Genomic DNA, 18,838 nt, shown 5'->3' with positions numbered 1-18,838 from the left:
AGGGGGGAAAGGAGGGGTAAGAGAGAGTGGGGGTGAGAAGGAGGGGGGGTGAAGAAGAGGGTTGAGAGGGTGGGGGAGGGAGAGAGGGGGTGAGAGGGTGGAGAAAGAGGAGGTGACAGAAGGGGGGAGAGGGAGAGAGGGGGGAGGGTGAGTGAGAGAGAAGGGAAGAAAGGAGGTAAGAGAGAGTGGAGGTGAGGAGGGGATGAAAAAGAGAGGGGTGAGAGAAGGGGAGGGGTGAGAGGGTGGAGAATAGGGGGGGTGACAGAGAAGGGGGGAGAGAGTTGATGAGAGAGGGGGGGGTTAGAGAGAAGGGAGGAAAGGAGGTAAGAGAGAGTGGGGGTGAGGAGGGGATGAAAAAGAGGGAGGGGGTGAGAAAAGGGGAGGGAAGAGAGTGGAGAAAGAGGGGGTGGGAGAGAAGGAAAGACAGAGGGGGGGGTGAGTGAGGGGGAGGGGTTAGACGGTGAGAGGGGGTGAGAGGGGGAAGGGGGGAGAGAGAGAAGAGGGGATTGGCTTGTGCTGACAAATGTTCCAGCCTTGCCAGCAAGAAATAGCCTATCAGGAGTCTGCAAAGTGGAATCCCCGCCCATATCCTCTCCCAGGTGCAGTGCTTAGCTACTAAGAGTGGCGGGCGGAGTTTGCCAGCTACAGTGAAAATGGTGGAGGCGGAGCGCGGTGTTGGGGAAGCAATCATTGCTTAATTCAGTAAATGGGGCGCATGTCTGGCGATATCTTGGCGCCAAGCTTAACGCCTACTGCCATCACCTATAGAACTAAAGCACCGCCCCAAAGGACATTTGGCGAATCAGCAAGCGACAGGGAATGTCCGCCCATACTCAATTCTAGGGCAGCGCTCCGGCTCTGGAGGTGGGCGGAGTTTATCAGCTATAGTGGGAGAGATCGCTAGAGGCACACCTTAGCCTCGGTTTGCTCTCTTTGGGCGACTGAACCCAGCTCTGGCCAGGCTTCCCTTTCACATCACTCCTAATTACGGACGCAGTGTTCTCGCGAGATTACCAGCAAGGCCGGCGTGTATGTCTGCAGACCGTATGCTGAGATCTCGCGAGATCAGCCTTGTCTCTGGCTGGTTTTATTCGTGAGAGTTCCGAGGAGCCCCAGGAAGGGGGTGTGTTCAGAGGTTGTGTACGGTTGTCATAGAGACGGTGTGAAAGAAACCAGCATGGCGAACAAGCCGGGGAAGAAGGAGGCTCAGGGCAGAACCCCACCGGGTAACACTGACTTGGGGGGTTAACTGGGGGGGGGGGGACGCGGAAGCAGACTATCACATCACAGTCTGGCACTAAGGGGCTGCTAATGATGACAACAGTGGACTATGCCAGCATGTAGTGTGTTATAGTCATTGGAGGGCCAGTGGACAGGGTGACAACACAGGAACTGAAATGAAAGACTGGGACAGCGTTGTCACCAGTGAATGAACTTGGACCCCCCTGGCATGAGAGCTACAGATTACATGAAGTCATCCTTCCCTGGCAAATGTAAGGTCTTCTTCCCACTGGTCCTGCCCCCCCTTGAGGTTCGTCTAGCGCCCAGGGCAACGATTCACAACTGCGCCCCTCCCCCATTGGTATTGCGCGCCGTAGAATGGGTTTACCTCTCTGTTTATTCTCTGTCTCCTTGCACTACTGTGCCCTGCCACCCCCCCCCCCCCCCATGTCATAACTTGGCTCCGCCCTCTGACACTTCCAGGAGTGTAATGTCACAGCACCTTCGTCAGAGCTGGGAGCTTGGTATCCCCCCCCCCCCCCCCCAGATTATACTCTTGTAATGGGCCGGTGTGCTTTCTTGGAGGGTCGGAGTCTGGGGGTCCAGGGTTTTTTGTTTTTTTTTGGGTGGGGGAGGTAGTTTGTTTACAAAATCCGTTTTTATTTTTTGCATTGGGGGGACTGGCAAAACAAATCCGACTTTCTGTTCGCTAGGGAAGGTTCACTTTAACATGTTGATGCTTATTATTATTATTATGAATTCTTTAAATATATAAATGTATAAAAAAAGTATAAATTTATATAAAACCTTACATAGTAAATTATGTTATATGCATTATATAAATAATAATACTATTTTACATTATTTTATTGTCTATTTTTATTATTATCATTTTTAGGTATTTTTATTATTGTTATGATTGCACCTGCTATGATTTTATTCTCAAAAGCCTCTTTTTTTTTTTTTTTCAAAGAGAAGCATGGCCAAAGCTTTTTTCTGGCCATACGTTTTACAGGGGTCACTTACGTTTGCTCTCATGTGACCAAGTCTATCTATCTATCTATCTATCTATCTATTCAGTCGTATCCGACCCCGATTGCAGGGACCGTCACTCGTAAGCGACTTTTTCCATGAATTCTCTTAGCAATTATTTTACAGGGTAGGTTGCCAGGTCTTTCCACAACCCCTACCATGCAGGAGATCCCACATGGCCAGGGATGAAACTAGGACAATTTTAGACAGGGGCCAATTAACCTAACAGCATGTCTTTGGAGTGTGGGAGGAAACCGGAGTACCCGGAGGAAACCCACACAAACACAGGGAGAACATGCAAACTCCATGCAGGAGGCGCCATGGTTGGGAATTGAGAGTCAGTTTATAGCGGGCTAAAAATCAACTAGAATGTCTGCCATCAGCAGATGTCACAGAGCCACTCCAGGCTCTGGAAGGATCCTGACCTTATTGTCAGGATCCACCCTGCTGCCTGATTGACAGCTGCCTCTGACACACTAAAGCCAGCTGCACCCTCCCCCTCTCCAGCCCAGTACTTTAGTGACCACCGGAGGGGGAGCAGGGGCAGACTGACCATTTGGAAACTCGGGCACTGCCGAGGGCCCGGGGTCAGTAGGGGGCCCCTTGAGATGCCCCTGGTACCTTTTATCATAGGCTTTTTTGAGTCTGGGCAAGGACACAGGGTCCCCATGATCCCCTATTGCCTGGGGGGGCCCCATGAGATACCCCTGGTACCTTTTTCATAGGCTTTTTTGAGTTTGGACAAGGACACAGGGGCCCCATGATCCCTTATTGCCCGGGGGCCCCATGAGTTGTCAATCCGCCCCTGAGGGGGAGAGCTGGTTGTGACAAATGCGGTGCCCTACCAACTCATGACAAAGGACCAACCAATCTCACATCGCGCTGTCACTTACATAACAATACAATATATCCTCATGCGTTGCCACAACCTAACCTAAAAAAACAATATGTGGCTGCAAGCACCTAATTGTGTTCCCACAATACAAAATCAATCAAAAAATGGATGCTTGCGCTGCGCACTAGTAAACACCTGGCTGAGAACATGTGAAATCAATCAAAAATAAATAAATAATCTCAGAATATAAACAGATGTGCCTTCATAAATAGGAATATATAACCAAAAATCAATAATAAACACCCGGCTGGGTGTTGTGCTAACCACAGTGTAAACCACAATAACACAAAATGAACAAATAAATACGGATACATGACAGTGGACCACACTTAAAATATGAATAAAAGAAATAAAATACAAAGATATGTAAAGGTAAGTAAACACCCGGCTGAGTGTCTGACCAATATATATTCTCCACTAATAACCCAAAAAATTGAATTGTAACAAGTGGAGCTAAAGATCTACTTCCACCCATAAATATAATGTGAATAAAATAGTGACAGCGTGAGGAAAGTGCAGCCGATAACCGGCAACTGCGTTTACAGGTGATCTGCTGTGTCATTGGACACAGCTGATCACGTGGTAAAAGGCCGCTGTGATTGGCCTTTTATCACATCACGTGATGAGCTGTGTCCGTAGGACACAGCAATCACGGAGATCGCCAGGTGCGTGCCCCCAGGGTCGCGCGGGAAGGCGTGTTCTGGGAGGACATCATATGACGCCCTCCCAGAACCTGACAACCGCGCTGTAGCTGTCATTCCTTTCTTCTATGGCAGTGGTTCTCAACCTGTGGGTGGCGACCCCTTTGGGGGTCGAACGACCCTTTCACAGGGGTCACCTATGACTATCGGAAAACACATATTTTCGATGTGTAAAGAGCAGCTACTGTGTAGAAAGCAGCTGCTGTGTTGAAAGCAGCTGCTCTGTTAAAAGCAGCTACTGTGTTGAAAGCAGCAATATTGGAGGTAAAGCGACACTCATGAATTATAATTACTGGGTAAATAATTTTATGGTTGGGGGTCACCACAACATGAGGTATTGTATTAAAGGGTCACGGCATTAGGGAGGTTGAGAACCACTGTTCTATGGTATCAAAGAGGTGTTGACAGAGACCATCTGACCAATTATCCGGTTAAAGGGGTGAGTGCTGGGAGGTTACCATATTTATGGCCAAGTCCCAGATGCAGTTTATTTATAAGTATTCATATTTCTGAATACCTAGAATTTACAGTCTGCTACTATGCAGATTATTGTTCAGCATGAAATTAGCTTCAAAATGGATATAGATATGACAGGTCTCGGATATCTATTTCTCATAGGAGGGCTGTGCAGGACTGATCTGCTCCGGTACCTCTTAGCATAGGGATGTTTGGGTTCAAAATGCTACCTAATATCTGAGGGAGAGAGATGTGTTTATATTCTGGCCATGTTGTAATGATTTCATGAGTTATGAAATATGCTGAAGCTTTAGAGTCTTGGCCGATAACCCTTCTAGCAGAAATGTGGATTGGCCATTTCCTTCAGCGGAGCTATTTTAGACTGCGTATCTGTTAGCTCTCTGGATTGCTCAAGCGTGTGAAGGTTACAGTTTTAGGCTTCATGTACACGATCAGCTGCTAAACTTGAGTTTAGGAGCTTTTGACTTTTTTTTGCCAAAGCTCCTAAATGCAACTCCATAAAAGCCTATGTGCCCATATACACAAAGGCTTTTAGCAGAGTTTAGGAGCTGCTGCGTTTAGGTGAAGTTAAACCTCCCTCTTCTGAATGCTGGACAATCGCATTCAGGATAATAACGTTTTGGCCGCAGGGAAATGTAAAACGCGGCAAAACCACAGTACCGCGGCTGCCACGTTTTGCTGTGATGTGCGGTTTCTCGTGGCCAGCGGCCAGGGTAGGCTCATGTACATGGAGCCTTATTAGGGATTCTAGAGTGAAATTGTGGATTGGGTAATGACAAGGTCTGTGTGTCTGATCAATGGATTGATAACAAGGCCCTGGCATCAGTTAACAGTTTGCGTATTGTATAAACTGAAGGATGGAGAGGGAAGGTCACTGGGCTATGCCTTCTTATGACAAGATGGCTTAGGAGACTTGTGACATGACAAAATGGTTGCTACACCCTTCTATTGCCCAGTACATATGACCATTACCCCGGTGACTGACAGTTACTGCAGTCTGCTCCAAGAAGAATGAGAACTGAGAGATCAGCCACCATGTAGAAATCTGAAAGTTTGGGTTGTCCACAGAAAAGTAACAGAGGGGAAATCTTCTATTGGGGACACTAGTTCTGCTGACCTGGGGGACTCCAATGGATTCCCATAATTTGCAGGGATTTCCTCTCACCTACTGTTTTGGCTATGTGACAGGAAGTGAAGGGAAATATCCCCAATGGGATGCAGATGACAAAAAAGAAAGCTGACGGGTTAAAACCCTCCCTTACTCTATCAAAAATGAAAACAATGTTTTGCCTATTCTACTTTAAATCAGAGAAAAAAAATAAAATATTGCGCTGGTGATTAAACAGACCTTCACTCTTTTTTACTTTATATAAAATTGCTCCTTCCCACCTCCTCTGAAACTTGGTTTACACTGGGCGACTCCAAAGATGCATGATTTTCAGTGGGAGTTTCATGCAACTTTTACACAGTATGGCACTCAATTCATAAGAAAGTCACATCAAAGTAATGCAGGAACCTTTTCTGAAGTCGTTACGACTTCAAAAGTAGTAATTGGAATGGCTGTCATAGATAAGCATAATATTTCACATGTCCTGCAACTTTGGGTGTCGCAAGTAGTATCCAAAGCCATAGAAGTGTGAACTGAGCCTGACATATTATATATATATATATATATATATATATATATACAGTATATATAGTTTCTTGCCAAAAGTATTGGTCGGCCTGCCTTTACACACACATGAACTTTAATGGCATCCCAGTCTTAGTCCGTAGGGTTCAATATTGAGTTGGCCCCGCCCTTTGCAGCTATAACAGCTTCAACTCTTCTGGGAAGGCCGTCCACAAGGTTTAGGAGGGTGTCTATGGGAAGGTTTGACCGTTCTTCCAGAAGAGCATTTGTGAGGTCAGGTACTGATGTCAGACGAAAAGTCATTTTGGACAATGACGCAGTCTCTGCTCTAATTCATTCCAATAGGTGTTCTATTGGGTTGAGGTGCAGGCCAGTCAAGTTCCTCCACCCCAAACTCGCTCATCCATGTCTTTATGGACCTTGCTTTGTGGACTGGTGGAACAGGAAGGGGCCATCCCCAAACTGTTCCCACAAAGTTGGGAGCATGAAATTGTCCAAAATGTCTTGTGTGCTGACGCCTTAAGAGTTCCCTTCACTGGAACTAGGAGGCCAAGCCCAACCTCTGAAAAACAAGCCCACACCATAACCCCCCCTCCACCAAACTTTACACTTGGTACAATGCAGTCAGGCAAGTACCGTTCTCCTGGCAGTCCCCAAACCCAGACATGTCCATCGGAATGGGGCATCCTTATATTCCTAACAGGGGTAGACTGACAACTCATGGGGCCCCTGTGCAATAGGGGATCATGGGGCCCCTGTGGCCTTGCCCAAACTCAAAAAAGCCTATGAAAGGTACCACGGGCATTTCATGGGGCCCCCTACTGACCTCGGGCAGTGCCCGAGTTTCCAAATGGTCAGTCCGCCCCTGATTCCTAACACATTACCCAGTCCATATCAGTACAGATATCCAGCAGGAGATTTTTCCCCATTGAGATCTGATGTGTTTTCAAAGGGTTCCTTTCGGTTTTTTGAGCAGTGTGTGTGTGTGCATGTGTATGTATGTATGAATGTATGTATGTATATGTATATATATATATATATATATATATATCCTAGATTGTAAGCTTGAAAGAGTAGGGCCCTCGAACCCCTCGTGTTTTGTCTTGTTACAGTATTATCTCATGTACTGTCCCCCACTATAATGTACAGTGCCGAGCAAACCTTTTGGCACTATATAAATAATGTATAATAATAATAATATATATCTCACAGAAGTGAGTACACCCCTCACATTTTTGTAAATATTTTTATATATTTTCATGTGACAACACTGTATGGTCTTGGCCACCGTACCGCAGCTCAGTTTCAAGGTCTAGGCAATCTTCTTATAGCCTAGGCCATCTGTATGTAGAGCAACAATTCTTTTTTTTCAGATCCTTAGAGAGTTCTTTGCCATGAGGTGCCATGTTGAACTTCCAGTGACCAGTATGAGAGAGTGAGAGCAATAACACCAAATTTAACACTCCTGCTCCCCATTCACACCTGAGACCTTGTAACACTAACGAGTCACATGACACAGAGGAGGGAAAATAGCTAATTGGGCCCAATTTGGACATTTTCACTTAGGGATGGACTCACTTTTGTTGCCAACGTTTTAGACATTAATGGCTGTGTGTTGAGTTATTTTGAGGAGACAGCAAATTTACATGTTATACAAGCTGTACACCGACTACGTCACATTGTAGCAAAGTGTCATTTCTTCAGTGTTGTCACATAAAAAGAATCAAATAGTTACAAAAAATGCAAGGGGTGTACTCACTTCTGGGAGATACTGTGTGTGTATGTTTGTATATGTGTGTGTATGTATATATTGTAACAAGGTTAGCTCGGCAGCGGGTGTGTGTGACCCCCTGGATGGGTGCACAACACAAAAAGATAGGCACAGCACAACAATAGTGGAGGTGAAAACAAACAGGTGCAATTTATTTACAATATTTACAGAAAAAATGATAAACCAAAAAGAAACATCAAAATAAATCCTGGCCAACTTGGCTACTTACTGCAACAACAGCTTTTCCCTAGCTACCCACTAGGTACAGCCTGCTGCTATACCTAGTTGCTAGTACTGGGAGGTTAGCCACACAGGCTTTGGTCTCTCTGCACACAGATAACAGGTCAGCTCCCCAGACAGTTCAGGCACAGATCTGGTTCCAGGGTGGAGCCACTCCCTAAGCCCTCTGGGAAGCTTTATACAGGTGTTAATGAGCCCACTACCTTCAGCTGGGCTCATTATCTCAGTGCTGAAGGACTCAGCACTTCCCTCTAGTGGTACAAATCCCCATAAACCCTGAACCTCGGACAAATATATCGTCCATCCAGGACGCAACCAGGTGATTTCACCTGCCTATTGTCACATACCCCCCCCTCTTGTTTCAACCTTGGGGTTGTAACACCAGTAGCCAGGCAGGCGTGTACCCAGGATAAAGCATCCACATTTCCCATCTGAACAGCAGGGCGATGCTTCACCGTGAAGGTAAATTCCTGTAGGGCCAGAAACCACCTATTTACCCTTCTATTGGTCTCCTTATTTTGAGCCATCCATTTCAAGGGAGCGTGATCTGTGATCAGGTCAAAATGTCTGCCCAGCAGATAGTACCGAAGGGAATCTAGGGCCCACTTTACCGCTAAACACTCCTTCTCAATCGTGGCGTAATTTTCCTCGTGAGACTTTAGCTTTCGGCTGAGATAGATTACTGGGTGCTCCTCCACCTGCCAAACCTGGGACAGCACTGCTCCTAAGCCAACATTGGATGCATCCGTCTGGACCACAAAGTCTTTTGAGAAGTCTGGTGAGTATAGGACTGGCTGGCAACATAAGGCCCTTTTTAAAGACAGGAAGGCTGCTTCAGCATCAGGGGACCACTTAACCATGACAGACTCCTTCCCTTTTGTCAGGTTGGTTAGGGGTACTGCCATAGAAGCAAAATGGGGAATGAATCGCCGATAGTAGCCAGCAATTCCTAGAAAAGCCCGTACCTGCTTTTTGTTATTTGGGCGTGGCCAATTCTGTATTGCTTCCACTTTGTTTATCTGAGGTTTTATTACCCCTCTCCCAATAGTGTACCCCAGGTACCTGGCCTCCTCCTGTCCAATCGTACACTTCTTTGGGTTGGCCGTAAACCCAGCTTTCCGTATTGAGTCTAGCACAGCCTGAACTTTTGGCAAATGTGAGGCCCAGTCTGCGCTATGGATAATCACATCGTCCAAGTACGCTGCAGCATACTTCTGATGGGGACGAAGAATCTGATCCATTTTTCGCTGAAAGGTGGCCGGTGCATTCTGTAACCCGAACGGCATTCTTTTATACTGGAATGACCCTTCTGGGGTTACAAATGCAGTCTTCTCCTTTGCCGACTTAGCTAGGGGAATTTGCCAATAACCTTTCGTCAAGTCTAGTGTTGTCATGTACCGGGCTGCTCCCAGTCGGTCGATTAGTTCATCTATCCTTGGCATGGGGTAGGTGTCAAATTTTGTATCTTTATTCAACTGTCGAAAGTCGTTACAAAATCGCCAGCTCCCATCTGGTTTGGGCACCAACACTATGGGGCTGGACCAGTCACTTTGGGACTCCTCTATCACCCCCAAATCTAGCATTCTCTGTACTTCCCCACGTATTGCCTCCCGTCGAGCCTCTGGGATTCTATAGGGTTTCAGTTTTACTCTTTCACCCGGTGGGGTGATAATGTCATGCTCCACCCCCGAGGTTTGTCCCGGCAGCTCAGAAAAAACCTCTGTGTTGCGGAGCACAAACTCTTTAGCCTCCTGTTTTTGAATTGTAGACAGCGTGACTGCTATTCCAACCTCCGGAACCAAGCAGTTAGATGGCGCTGGTGACAAACCCTCAGCAACTAGGGATTCCCTGTCCCTCCAGGCCTTTAGCAGATTAATGTGGTAGATCTGCTCCGGTTTCCGCCTTCCTGGTTGTCTGACCCTGTAATTCACCTCACTCACTTTCTCAATCGCCTCGTATGGGCCATGCCATTTGGCCAGGAATTTGCTTTCAACCGTAGGGATTAGCACTAGCACTCTATCTCCTTCAGCAAACGACCTGGTCTGGGCCCCCCGATTGTACACCCTCTGCTGCGCTAACTGTGCTTGGGACAAATGTTCCTTTACGATAGGCATGACCTGGGCAATTCTATCTTGCATTTGGGCGACGTGCTCAATCACACTCCGGTGGGGAGAACTCTCACTTTCCCAAGTTTCCTTGGCGATATCTAACAGCCCCCTTGGGTGTCTCCCATAGAGCAACTCAAATGGTGAAAACCCTGTGGAGGACTGGGGTACCTCCCGGATGGCAAACATCAAATAGGGTACTAAATAATCCCAACCCTTTCCATCCTTATCTACCACCTTCCTTAGCATTTGTTTTAGGGTTTTGTTGAACCTTTCCACCAACCCGTCAGTTTGGGGATGATACACAGAGGTATTATACATATATAGTGCAGCGCTGAAATGTGATAAAATTTGTATAAATTCATAGAGTCTTTCTTATGACAATAAAACCAAATATGTGCAGGTCTTCTCCTCATTAGGTGACTGGAAAATAGCAAGATTGCGCACTCACCGACCGCACATTTTAAATGCGCCTGTGTATGATATAATCCAAAAGACCAGCCAGGTATGCAGCTCCAGAGACCACACGGATCCTCCCTCTCCAACACTCACATCCGCCTTGGGTGTAGCAATATCTCCAGATCCAGAGGTAGATAGACAGGGATCCCCCCTTCTGGTTCCAGACACCCCAAGAATGGAAGATGTATATCTGCACTCTCCAACAGGAGAGTCGAGAAAAAAAAGGGGGAACGCCAATAGTGTGGTAGTTTCAAAACTTTATTGGAGCAATAATGCCTGGGTCATATGCACATACATATCCATACACCATTAGCCAATAACGGACAGGTAGGTATGAAAAAGAAATTGTACTAACCCGGCAATGGTATAAAACAAAGACCACTAGACCTCCTCGTGGTCTCAGTGGTCAGGAAGTCACAGGAGGAGCCAAGTAGCAAGTGTGACTTCCTGACCACTGAGACCACGAGGAGGTCTAGTGGTCTTTGTTTTATACCATTGCCGGGTTAGTACAATTTCTTTTTCATACCTACCTGTCCGTTATTGGCTAATGGTGTATGGATATGTATGTGCATATGACCCAGGCATTATTGCTCCAATAAAGTTTTGAAACTACCACACTATTGGCGTTCCCCCTTTTTTTCTCGACTCTCCTGTTGGAGAGTGCAGATATACATCTTCCATTCTTGGGGTGTCTGGAACCAGAAGGGGGGATCCCTGTCTATCTACCTCTGGATCTGGAGATATTGCTACACCCAAGGCGGATGTGAGTGTTGGAGAGGGAGGATCCGTGTGGTCTCTGGAGCTGCATACCTGGCTGGTCTTTTGGATTATATCATACACAGGCGCATTTAAAATGTGCGGTCGGTGAGTGCGCAATCTTGCTATTTTCCAGTCACCTAATGAGGAGAAGACCTGCACATATTTGGTTTTATTGTCATAAGAAAGACTCTATGAATTTATACTAATTTTATCACATTTCAGCGCTGCACTATATATGTATAATGTCTCTGTTATGAGGTCTAGTGATCCCTTGAAGTGTTCCAGCAGCTGGTTTTTCTGAGCGCTCGCTATATTCACAATTCATGATACACAGAGGTGCGCAACTGTTTTACCTTGAACAGTTTGCACAGCTCTTTCATCACCCGGGACATAAAGGGGGTTCCCTGGTCCGTCAGCAGTTCCTTTGAAATACCCACTCGGCTGAAAACAAGGAATAGCTCCTTAGCTATTGTCTTGGCAGAGGTATTTCGGAGTGGAATTGCTTCTGGATAGCGGGTGGCATAGTCGAGTATGACCAACAGGTACTGATGCCCCCTAGCGGATTTCACCAGCGGACCTACCAAATCCATGGCAATCCTTTCAAAGGGGACCTCAATGATGGGAAGAGGTACCAGTGGACTACGGAAATGGGGCATAGGGGCCGACTTCTGACACACAGGGCAAGAGGAACAGTAATTTTCCACCTCCTTAATGACCCCAGGCCAATAGAACCGCTGCAGTACTCTTTCCTGTGTTTTCTCCGCCCCCAAATGACCCCCAAGGATGTGTCCATGGGCCAACTCCAACACCAACTTCCTGTAAGGTCTGGGCACCACCAGTTGCTCAATGGTTTCTTCTGCCCCCTGAGCAACTCGATAGAGTAGGTCCCTTTCCACAAGGAAGTATGGATAAGCAGCAGTTTTCTCAGGACTCACTAGTTGGCCATCTACTTTTACTACATTTTCCCGGGCTTTTATCAGCGTGGGGTCTTTCAGCTGTTCGGTGGCAAAATTTTCCCTATGTACCTCTAAGTCCGAGAAATCCACAACCGGCAGATTTTTATCTGAGGAGGCGGGCTCCTCCCCAGTTCCTTGGGTCTCCCCAGCTAGTACCGACAAGGGGAACTTGGGAGAGACCTCACCACACTCAGACGCTTTCTGGGATTCACCTTCCTGGTCTGCAGGGGAGACAGTGGGGGGGTCAGAACAATCCCAGAGTTCCCAGAATTTTGGAAAATCCCTCCCCACAATGGCATCATGTGGTAAATGAGGTACCAATCCTACCTGATGAGACAGGTTACCTTTGGGGGTCTCAAAAAACACAGTAGCCACGGGATACTCCCTAGTGTCCCCATGCACACAAATCACTGCCACCTTTTTATGCCCAGAGACCTTTGTAGTGACCATCTCCTCTCTTATCAAGGTTACCAGGCTACCTGAATCCAGCAACCCCACAATATTATTTCCATTAACAGTCATTTTGCACAAATGTTTCTCAGTGCCCGGGCTGGCCGTGCATACCACTGTCGCAAACAGCGACTGACGTCTATTGCTCAGAAAGTCACACTGCATAGGCTCATCCACCACTGGGCAATTGGCTGCAATGTGTCCCTCTTGCCGGCAGCGGTGACAAATAATTTTTTTCACCGCTTCTTGCGGCCTTGGCCTTCCTGGCCGCTCTTGCCAGACATTGGGTAATACTCCCACCCTCTCACTCTCTCCACCCTCACCCCTTGTAGTCATCTTACCCGCCGCTGGGGATGGTCTGGTCTTAGGGTGGAAAGTCCGTGAGTCTCTGGAAGAGGAGGTCAGGTTCTCAGTAGCCAAGTATCTCTCCACTAGATCCACCAGCTTGTCTGCAGTTTCTGGGTCTCCATGGCTGACCCACTTTTGAATAGTATTAGGCAGAGACCTTAGGAACCGATCCATGACGACACGTTCCACAATTTTTGGGGCGGTCAAAGTCTCTGGCTGCAGCCACTTCCTGCTCAGGTGAATGAGATCATACATCTGTGACCTGGGAGGTTTCCCAAGCCGAAAAGTCCAAATATGTACCCGCTGAGCACGGACAGCGAGGGTACCACCCAACCGGGCCAAAATTTCCACTTTTAGCACATCATAGTTTTTGGCTTGGTCCGGCTCCAGGTCATAGTAAGCTTTTTGCGATTCTCCAGTTAATAATGGGGCCATCAATCCAGCCCACTGTTCTTTAGGCCACTTTTCCCTTTCAGCAGTCCTTTCAAAGGTGGTTAGAAACACCTCCGGATCATCCTCTCCAGTCATTTTTGGCAATAAACGGCCCACAGAAAATGATGGTGTTTTACCAGAATCATCACCAGCCTCAGTCTGCTGCCTCTGCTGGAGCTGCTTCAAAACAGCCTCAATTTGTTTCTGGTGTTTCTGGTCCTGTTGCACCAGCAATTCCCTATGGCGGACCTCTGCTTGTTCCAAGGCCTTCTGCTGGGCTGCAATGCTCTGCTGGAAACTTGCATTTGCCTGCTGTTGATTGGCATTTGCCTGTTGTTGATTGGCATTTGCCAGAGCCAACTGTCTGATTATCTCCTCCATGCTGGCCTTTAGTTACCACAACTGCCCGCATCCTCCACCATATGTAACAAGGTTAGCTCGGCAGCGGGTGTGTGTGACCCCCTGGATGGGTGCACAACACAAAAAGATAGGCACAGCACAACAATAGTGGAGGTGAAAACAAACAGGTGCAATTTATTTACAATATTTACAGAAAAAATGATAAACCAAAAAGAAACATCAAAATAAATCCTGGCCAACTTGGCTACTTACTGCAACAACAGCTTTTCCCTAGCTACCCACTAGGTACAGCCTGCTGCTATACCTAGTTGCTAGTACTGGGAGGTTAGCCACACAGGCTTTGGTCTCTCTGCACACAGATAACAGGTCAGCTCCCCAGACAGTTCAGGCACAGATCTGGTTCCAGGGTGGAGCCACTCCCTAAGCCCTCTGGGAAGCTTTATACAAGTGTTAATGAGCCCACTACCTTCAGCTGGGCTCATTATCTCAGTGCTGAAGGACTCAGCACTTCCCTCTAGTGGTACAAATCCCCATAAACCCTGAACCTCGGACAAATATATCGTCCATCCAGGACGCAACCAGGTGATTTCACCTGCCTACTGTCACAATATATATATATATATATGTATGTATGTATGTATGTATATGTATGTATATATATATATATATATATATATATATATATATAATTAGTGTTTGTGTATACACAATATTTTTTTTTTTCTTAGAAAAGCTGGTGCTTCTGCCTTCCTCACCTAGGTGAGATTGATGTGGCCTGAGCGCACTAGAGCCGTGAGATGTTCAGGTCACACATCCCAGGAGGCTTTCGGACAATCTGCACCATATTGCGAATGCGCTGAAACTCTGGATTTTTTTTAGGCGTGTTAAGAAGAAAAAAAAAAAGCACAGTGGAAGTGATGTTCCTCTTTTTAGCCACAAATTCTTGCTATACTTAAATCAGAATCATTGTGAATTTGTGGTTTACATGAAACTGACACAGAATTAGGGAAATGATTCAGAAACAGTGTGATGTAATACTCCTCCTTATGCTTCAATAAATAGGCTGAGCTGTGACGTTTGTGTGACATGAACAGAACAGCATTTCCAACAGCATATTTTTAATCATTCAGAAAAATATAGTCTAAAATACTAGATATAAATACTGTATCATAATACATAGGCATCACATCCCCAACAATCATATCAAGACCTTCAAATTACAAACATACTGTATATATGGGACTTTTCAGGTAGCTCATTAGAATATCAGCACTGTAAACTATAATATATCAAAACCATATTTTTATTAAATTGGTTGTAAACCTCAGACATGAAATATGACCAAAGTATATCCCTCTATAATGTGTTTTTGTCTCAATTCAGAGCACTAAATCTAGCCATACACTTATAGATTTTTATTCAAGAATTTTCGTTTCAAGAATATTCATTTGAATTTAATGGAACAGGAAAGGACAGGCTTGAGAGAAGGAAAGAAGAGGAAGTGTAGGAAGAGATGATCAGAGAGAAGGGAAATAGATGTGGATTGGAATGATGGAAAGAAATGGGAAGAGGTATATAGACTGGGGTTTGTTGAGGGGTTGGTGGGAGATGGGAGTGGGAAATGTAGGTGAAATTTTGTGTTTTGTGCTGTATTATTGAGTTTTCCCTATTTTTCCTTTTGTAATGAAAAATTTAATAAAAGATTTAAATAATAATAATAATAATAATAATAAAAAATAAAAAGAATATTCATTTGATTTTCTAATCGTTAGTGGGGGTCAAATCGATGTTTGTTTTCGACCGCAGTGACGGTAAAATTATAAGGGGCAGGAAGGAAAACTTTTTTTGATCAAACAAATTTCGGCCAGTATATGTGGTTATCGTTCAAGTAATTTTAAACTCTAAATGTTAAAAGCAAAAGACAGTTTTCGAATGACATTCGTTGATTCACGGAATGTTCAAAGAATTTTCGCACGACTTTTCGTACGAATATTCACATCCGAAAATCTACAGGTGTATGGCCAGTTTAAGTGTAATTTCTGTCTGCTGCCTAGTTCCTCTGCTATCTGCATGAGTCACTTCTGATTTTTCCTGACAGCAAGAGAAAAATTATGATGGGGGGAGCTTCAGCACACAGCCTGTGATTGACAGCCTCAGATCTGTTCCTGTGAGCTGTGTGAAAGGGGGGGGGGGGAGTGTCTCTTCCCTCCAGTCAGCTCTCAGATCTCTTCACACTGAGCTTTGCAGTTTGTAACTTCAGCTCCTCACCCCCTGCTTTCTGAAAGTTCAGACAAGCTGTATAAGTTCTTGATTTTAAACAGACGTAGAGGATAGAAGGCTACAGATAAACAGATACAACTTATATAGGAGGATTGTTAAGCTTTCATGAGCAGGTCCCTCTGATTCCTACTGTATTAAATTGTATTTTATTTGTTTTATCTGCCCTATGTTGTAAAACACTGCATACATTGTTGGCTCTATATGCATACTGTATAATAATCTCACCTGAGGCTAATCACTTCACTGGGTATATGTGAAGATTTAGAACCACTTTAACAACCATTAGAAACCCATCAAAGAAAAATAGGGTTCTTGCATATTACATAAAATGTGTTCCAATATGAAACATAAATACCTTCTACAGTACCTGTGTGTATACTGCCCTAAATGAAAAGCGGAACTTCACTGCATCTGAACGCCACAAACCATAAATTAATTCATTGTTAATATTCAAAGCAAACTCCCCCATCCATCCATCCATCCATCCATGTCTCCATGCTTTATATTGCTGAGAAAGCACTTTGAAAAAACACCTCCTAGCATTTTTGGCTGAGGCCATCTTGAGTAAGGGCAGATGATAAATGTAGCATTTACTTCCTGGAATCCATCTTTCCGCAGCCCAGGCATGCATGCAGGAGAGTGTGCGTAGCTGAGAAAGCCCATCCTCCCCTCTTGAAGACTCCTGGGATGTATGATATTGTTTGTCTAGGCCAGCATCCAGGACGTACCTGAAGAAATGTAAAAAAAAAATTACTAGTAAATATAATGTACTTTCCTATCTATTTACGAATGCTTGCAGCATAAGGAATACAAATAGTGTGCGGGTGAAGTTTCGCTTTAAAGTGGAATTACACTGCATCTGAGCACCACAAAATGAACATGCCTTTTAATTCATTTTTATTATTCAAAGTAAACTTCCCCATCCATCCATGTTTCCTTTCTTTATCTTGCTGAGAAATCTCTTTGAAAAACACCCCCTAGCATTTCTGGCTGTGGCCATCTTGAGTAAGGGCAGATGACATGTAGCATTTACTTCCTGGAATCCACCTACCCTTAGCTCAGGCATGCAGAGGGGAGCAGGGGCAGACTGGCAACTAATGGGGCCCCCGGGCAATTGGAAATCATGGGGCCTCTGTGTCCTTGCCAACACTCAAACCACACCCAAAAAAGCCTATGAAAGGTATCAGGGGCATCTCATGGGGCCCCCTACTGACCATGGGCCCTCGGGCAGTGCCCGAGTTTCCAAATGGTCAGTCTGCCCCTGCTCCCCCTCCAGTGGTCACTAGAGTACTGGGCTGGAGAGGGAGGGTGCAGCTGGCTTTAGTGTGTCAGAGCCAGCTGTCAATCAGACAGCAGGGTGGATCCTGACAATAAGGTCAGGATCCTTCCAGAGCTCGGAGTGTCTCTGTGACATCTACTGATGGCAGACATTCTAGTTGATTTTTAGCCCGCTATAAACTGACTCTCGATTCTTGAATGCTTGAGTGCTTGAATGGTCAGTCTGCCCCTGGAGGGGAGGCTGTGCGTCGCTAAGAACCCCCCGCCCACCTACTCCCCACTTCCCTTCTTGAAGACTTCTGGGATGTATGATATCATTTACCTAGGAAATCAGGAAGTAACTAAAAAAATGTAAAAGAAAAAAAATTAAAACGAGTAAATATAATATACTTTCTTATCTATTTACTAATGCTAGCTGTACAAGGATTAAAAATAGTCAATGTTGACAGAGAGTGAAGCCCCTAAGTTCCACAAGGCTCACCCCCATCTAGCCACAGCAGCGGTCAGCCTCTCGTAGAGTTTTACAGGCTGCTGGCAGCAGGGCCAGACAGGACACTTGCACTTACCCACGTTTGTCACTTTTTCTTTGCCTTATGTGTGTGTTTTTTCACGGATGGAGGGTGTGGGTCCTCGGGCCTACCCTGAAGTCTAGGGGGAGGATGTGTGGCCATACGGTTCCTTCCTCCCCTGATCCCTAGAGGGCTCTTCTTCGGGAGAGCCTCCTTGCCTAGTACTGGATGTCCGGCTTCGGCTGGGCATAGGGAACGGTGGTCCACCAGGCCTTTTGGCCAGGAGGACCAATTGGGAACCTTGTCCCCGTCAGGAGCTTCGTGCCCCGGGGGATCAGGGTAAGCGGTCCAAGCCCCTTTAGGGGTAGGACACAGCACACCCCTAAGTGCACTTTTTCGTGTGGTGTTTTGCACTTGCACTTTTTTTGTGAACACTTACGGGTTTTTTCGTTATAGTTGCACGTTTGCGGACTTAAAAAAAAAAAAAAAAAAACTTGTGCTCTCGCCCGCATATAGAAACATAACAAATTTCTATTTAGAAAAATGTAATTTTAGTGGCTCAGGTATGTAGGCTGGCATTTGCTTTTATTTTGAGACTTTACAAATCAACATTAGATACATGTATGTGAGATTGTGAATTATTCTTACATTTCAACACGTTAATGTAATTCTGAAAATTTTTAAATCTGCAGATTTTCTTAAAATCATACTTGTTGATCCTGCCATGAATCCATGAATGTCCTTGTTCAGGGACTTCCTGTTATAGAGTGACCTCGCTCTGTCTGTCTCCCAGTTGTGCTCCTGTGTTGTCACCCTGTCACATGTGTTTCCAACAATAACTGCAACTGGCCACTTCAGCACACATTATGCAGGCATGGTGCACTGTTGTCACCATCAAGAAACTCAAACTGAGAAATGTCATGCATCCATGC

At 45.6% G+C, this 18,838-nt stretch overlaps 1 protein-coding gene across 1 annotated transcript in view; it reads left to right on the top strand.

The window, feature by feature from the left end:
* Window positions 1–657: 657 nt before the first annotated feature.
* The window catches only part of MYCBPAP (MYCBP associated protein), a 104,187-nt gene continuing 86,006 nt past the window's right edge, over window positions 658–18,838 (top strand). The window contains exon 1 of the mRNA XM_089677594.1: window positions 658–1,226. Within this exon, the coding sequence (XP_089533720.1) occupies window positions 1,178–1,226 (49 nt within the window). The 5' untranslated portion in view covers window positions 658–1,177. The remainder of the gene's footprint in view (window positions 1,227–18,838) is intronic.

Source organism: Staurois parvus, unplaced genomic scaffold, assembly GCF_062004578.1.
Source record: "Staurois parvus isolate SC_StPar_1 unplaced genomic scaffold, SC_StPar_1.0 ptg000189l, whole genome shotgun sequence".
Classification (NCBI taxonomy): domain Eukaryota; kingdom Metazoa; phylum Chordata; class Amphibia; order Anura; family Ranidae; genus Staurois; species Staurois parvus.
This window is presented reverse-complemented; position numbering and strand designations above follow the sequence as displayed.